This window comes from Oryctolagus cuniculus, chromosome 18 (assembly GCF_051225735.1).
Source record: "Oryctolagus cuniculus isolate XC-2025 breed Fujian yellow rabbit chromosome 18, ASM5122573v1, whole genome shotgun sequence".
Classification (NCBI taxonomy): domain Eukaryota; kingdom Metazoa; phylum Chordata; class Mammalia; order Lagomorpha; family Leporidae; genus Oryctolagus; species Oryctolagus cuniculus.
Window position 1 is genome coordinate 6,104,738 of NC_142884.1, and position 6,073 is coordinate 6,110,810.

The 6,073-nt window shown below is 39.7% G+C and overlaps 1 protein-coding gene across 1 annotated transcript; it reads left to right on the forward strand.

Annotated features, from left to right (window-relative positions):
* The first annotated feature begins 3,153 nt into the window (after positions 1-3,153).
* ORYCUNV1R1641 (vomeronasal 1 receptor oryCunV1R1641) lies at positions 3,154-4,182 on the forward strand. The gene has a single exon (NM_001167325.1). It carries the CDS (start codon positions 3,154-3,156, stop codon positions 4,180-4,182), a length of 1,029 nt encoding a protein of 342 aa, NP_001160797.1.
* Positions 4,183-6,073: the final 1,891 nt, after the last annotated feature.

Genomic DNA, 6,073 nt, shown 5'->3' on the forward strand with positions numbered 1-6,073 from the left:
AAAATAGATAGTTTTTGCAGAACAAGGAAAATAACCAATAAAATGTAAAGGAAACTATGGATTCAGGGGAAATTTTTGCAAATTACATATCTAATTATACATTAATATCTAAAAGCATGTAATGAATGCCTAGAATTCAATATCAAAATAACCAGTATGCTTATTAAAAAATGGACAAAGAACCTGAATGAGCATTTTCCAAAACAGAATTTCCAATGATTTACAGGTTTATGAACAGGTGCTCAACTTGATGAATTGCTATGTACATGCAGATAGAAATCATAATAGAAGCATCAATTCACAGTTTTGTGGCTGTTAAATAAAGAACAGGACAGAAAAGAGCAAATAAAAAAAAAAACAGGAAATAGATGTTGGGGAGCATGTGGAGAAAAGTGATTTCCTGTGCACTGTTAATGGGAAAGTATACTGGATACAGTTATTGCTGATATTAGCAGGAAATTTCTCAAAAAAATAAGAAATTAAACTATTGTTAGACCCAGGAAACCCACTTAAGGGTATATATCCAAGGCAAATGAAATCAGAATCTTGCAGAGATGATCTATATTCATGGTCATTACTGCATGTTCACAATAGCCAAGACATGGATGCAACCTATACACCCACTGTCTGATGAATTTATAGAAAGATCATTATACATAACACTGTGGATTAGCAACACACACATTATGAATCCAGTGAATTAGTTCAATGAAAAGTAGATTTTTAATAAAATTGTCAATATATACATAAAATATTACCACCTTCACTTTCTGTAAGAATTGATAAGGGAACCGCAAAAGCGTCCTGGACTTTACATTTTGCAGTGCTATGTTTAATTCTCTTAAAATAGAATTATGTATTCTACTTCATGAATGTTACAAGAAAGGGATTTATCTAATGTCAGATTTGGGAACAGAGACATTCAAAACATATAAAAAGCCAGGTGGGGAATCTTGGCTCCTAGTCCACCACTGAGCACAGGGACCCAACCAACAGTCTAAGTAATGTCTGTCATTACAGCCTTGGTTTGGAAATTTGGGAATGATAGAGTGGACTTGGGAAAACAGTAGATTTGCTGATAGAAACATCCAAGGAAGAAATTTCAACTCATATTTTGTATTTCTAATCAATTACAAAATCAACTGAGGGTACTAAAAGTTAATAAGAAAATGAAAAGCCCAGGATAACCATTCAATTCTGTTGAATGGAGTAGGTAAGAGCTGAAGGAATTAAATAACTCCACCTGTTACATCATAGTTTCAAGTATGAGGACTCAGAAACTTCCATGTACCTATGGAAGGGAAAAGTTTTCACAATTATGCTCAGTACCCCAATTTGCACTTTCAAGGCAGCTGTGGGTGAACAGATAATTGCAGCTCTGCAGGGAGGTGAGGTCACAGGTACACACCCTTTGTAGTGGCCCTGCTGCCTCCATGCCACTCAGGCCTGACTATGGTGACCTTCAGGCAGGTGCTTATCCCAACAGCTCAAAGAATTTGGACAATTTCTATGTCAGCATGAAAGAAAGATGCTTCAAATGAGTAGGTATATCAGGAGTCTGGGTGAGTGATCAGATGAGAAAGGGGATTTGTCTGTGCTTGTGCTTGGTCCTGTGCCCCAGCCTCATAGGAAGGAGGAAGGATTCTGAGATGCCTGCTGAGATACGACAGGGAAGTGGGGGCCCACACACTGCACCACTCCTTGGAATTTGGTGTCATGCACAGTGACTTTGATTCTTGGTGTTCAATGAAGATAATCATGAAATTTGATATTTCATGTACTTAAGGGCTAGGTTCCAAATAAATCTACTGGTCAGTCTATGTACAGGAGTTGCGGACTCCACTTTCATAAACAGCAGAGATGCACTGGACCTGTGATGTGGGCTGGGACAAACCTACAGGAATCTTCATAAACTGGAAGAGACAGGGAATCCCAGTGGCAATTCCTGGAATAGAAAAGTTTTCTCTAATTTGGCTGTATGGAATACCTAATAGAGATACTCATAGTTGTCTAATGAAAACAGAAGTTTGCTTACTTATGGAAAGATTCTCTTCCGTCTTTAATAAGAGAAGTCTGTTTAAGGAAAAGGCAGTGTTAACCTGGGGTGTTTGGCTGGATATGGCAGCTTTCAGGTGTAAATATGTCACCTGAGTTTCTCTGGATTGAAAGTATTTTCTCTCAACTGGAAGCTCCACAATTCCAAATGATAAAATACACATCATTTGACCCTAAGGGTTCTGTGTGGCAGACACTTTATATTTCAACACCTTTCAAAATTTAGCCTTTATGGAAAATGCTTTCATGTAAATATTAGTAAAGGTATAAAAATATTACACAAAAGTAATCATTGTCAGTTCCTACAATACACAATTTCACCAGGTACTGGTGTTAGTTCTGTAGGGTAGGGAACAATATATGTTCCTGAGTTTTATTTTTATCCTAGTATAAAAGTCAAATTGTGTTTCCATTGTCTTCTACAGGCAATTTTGAATTACATACAATTTTTCAAGGAGAAAGAACCCAGAAGTTATACCATAATAAGGTTATCTACATGTTAACACCTAATGTTCACACATTGCTGGCATTGTCTTATGGAGTAAATCTTTAAGCATAAGCTAAAACTGTACAAACAAAATGACAAAGCAAAGTACTAGCAGTCTAAGAGAAATTGACAAAGCAGGAAAATAACTAAGCCTACACATGTGTTATTTGGAGAACATAGCTAAGTAGCTATCTTAGAATAACACTGTAGTCAATTGAACTGTTTTTGTACAAGCTCAGCAGGCTCAACATTCCACTTTGCACATAAGAAATGAAGTAAACATCTAAAGGATCCCTTGCTTGGATCATCCTGTGTAATAAATTTATAACCAATTTAATGAATACTGCTAGCCAAAAGGAATCACTACTAGTGTCTCTATACCAGTGATTAGATGAGTAACCTTAAAGACTACCAGTTCAACTCTTTGGAAGCATTTTCACAGAGGATAAATATTAAGCAGTTATCTGTAATGGTGAAATGATGCCACTGGCGAACAATGTGAACAGAGAAAGCTGAGTTTCACTTGACATTAATACGTGGAGCTAATGCCTCATTTCCCATATAGAAATTTCAGGCTCAGAGACAATAATCAGACATTGGGAGCTGATGGGATGGCCACTGGAGATTTGATAATGGGGATGATCTACTTATCACAAACTATTACAGGAATCCTGGGGAATTTTTCTCTTCTTTCCCATTATCTCTATCTCTACTTCACAGGATGCAAATTTAGATCCAATGATTTGATCATCAAACATCTGACTGTAGCCAATTATTTATTCATTCTTGTTAGAGGAGTCCCCCAAACCATGACAGCTTTGGGGATGAAGGATTTCCTTAGTGATGCTGGGTGCAAGCTTGTGTTCTATGTACAAAGAGTGAGAAGGGATATGTCTACCTGCAGCACCTGCCTCCTAAGCATCTCCCAGGCCATCACAATCAGTCCTGAGAAACCCAGGTGGGCAGAATTTAAAGCAGAATCTCCCAAATACAGTGGCCCTTTCATTATACTCTTCTGGATACTGAACATGATACTGAATATCCAAGTACGTCTGTACATACGTGAGAGAATAACTGACAAAAATATCACAGAGGAAGTTGATCATGTGTACTGTGTTTCTGTGAATTCTGGAAAATACGTAGAGTCCCTGTGTGCAGCTGTACTATTTTTCCAAAATGTTCTTCTTGTGGGCTTCATGCTGTGGTCCAGCAGCTCCATGGTTTTCACCCTGTACAGGCACAAGCAGCAGGTACAATACATCCATGGAACCAATGCCTCCTCCAGGTCCTCCCCAGTGTCCAGAGCCACCCAGAGCATCCTCATCCTGGTGTGCACCATTGTGCCTTTGTGCACTCTCTCCTCCATCTTTCACACTTGCCTGACTGTTCTGAAAAATCCCAGTTTGTGGCTGGTGAACACCTCTGTACTAATCCCTGTGGGTTTCCCAGCCGTGAGCCCCTACATTCTCATGAGCCATGACTCCAGAGTGCCCAGACTCTGCTGTACCCCCAGAAGGGACATGAAATCTCCTGCTTACCATGAGTGTGTCAACTGTATATGTATTCACAATGGTTATATCATCAATGGTTATAAAATTTATTCATTTACTTACATACTTAAGGGGCAAAGACAGAACTAACCATAATCTGATTCTCTCTCCATATATCTACCTTGGCCCTGGCTCAGGGACAAAGCTGGGAGCCAGGGAATCAATTACTTGAGCCATCACCACTGCCTCCCAGTGTCTGGGTTACCAGGATTCTGGAATCAGGATCAGAACTGGGTATCAAACCCAGGGACTGTGATTTGGACAGAATAGTCTTGCCTTGCCTCTTAACTGCCAGACCAAATGCCTGTTCCCACAATGTGAGCTCTTTATTCCTCAATGCCTCTGAGAGTTTAAACATGGTTTTGCAAGCAGTTCCTTTACCACAGTGTGGCTCAACAAGACAGCCTGAATGTTTGCTCTAAAATAAGTAATAAAATTTTATTAATTATTTTCTGTGTAATTATCAAATTAATTACTATATTATGGAAAAGTTATTCATGTTCCCGGCTCTACAAAGAAATGTGGAGATTATGGAGGATTCATAGGTGGCACCTGGATCTGACATAATCAATTTGTCAGAAATTAGCAAGTTATGTGAATGTAACACAAGCGCCACAAATCAGGGGCAACATTTCATGTGTGCTCCAAAACAGACAATGACAAAAGCCTCCATGGAGCAGTGAATAGTGAGGAATTCAGTGGAGGAAAACTTAGTTTCCTGGTACAGCAGCCTTGAGAACCCTATGTGGGTCATGTATACCATTTCCAAGGGGATGGAGTCCTTTGAAATCAGAGGCTGGTTAGGAGATCAGTTGCTTTGATCACTGTTACATAGAAATCCAGTTTGATCTGGAGTGGGTGCAGGGGAGCACAGAAGTATATTCTGCTTACAACAGACACCAAGGCAGTAATGACTATGAACAGAGCACCCAGTCTAGGATATCATGGCATGGAGGTGAGATCTGTCGAGGGAGCTTTTTGTATCTTTATGTGAAGAGGTCAGTTGTGCATGTGGGCAAGAGAAAGGTTCCATGGTGCACTTTCCCATCTCCTAGGTGAGGAAATAACTGTCATGGCAGAGCCTTCCATTCACCTTGAAGGGATAGGCACTGAGAGACATATTCTCTCTCTCTCTCTCTCTCTGTGTGGTTATTACTATGTGTACTGATATTATCTATTTGTGTTTCAATGTGTTTTTGTATGCACACATACAGAAATATAAAATAAAATTATATGTTTCATACAAAGTAATATTGGAAATTTATTAATACAAAGCAATGTCAATATGATTAAGATAAGCTCTGTTAATCTACTTACTCTGATGTGCACGTTCCCGTGTGTAGGACATGACATGAGACAAACCCTGGCTGTAAAGTCAATGACAGCTAAAGGCCCCCTGGAGGTCTGGCAGGGTGACACTCCCTGTCCCTCAGCTGTAGGACACAACCCAGCCTGGGGATTTCCAGTCCTGGCCCAGGGAAGCCCCCCAGACAAGACCACTCCAGCGCACAGGCAGCTCTCACTCACCTGAAGCAAAGCTTCCCCTGCAAGCTCAGCTCCAACTCCCTTTAGGACAGAAACTCCTAGTACCTCACCTAGGCTGAATACAGGCATAAAGAAGGGGGATAATCCACAGTTTCTGAGAGGTCTTTGGATGGAGCCCCTTTTGGCCACCCCATGACTATTTCTAGTCCAGGCCACCGGCCTGCTCCCAGTACCTGACTCGTGGGCACCCTTCTAGAATACACTCTTGAGCATCTGTTGTTGCCTGAAGCTCATCTCTGCTTTATCTTCTTGTGTTATTTTCATGAATCCTCTCACATTTTCATTATTTCTACTGTAATTTCTACCAGATCACTATGAAATTCTACATTGTACTTATTTTCATAAGATATTGTCTATTCAACTGATGAGAATTACATCATTTTTCTTTTTTGTATATTAATCCTCATATTTTTACTATGCAAAAGATCATCAAAAT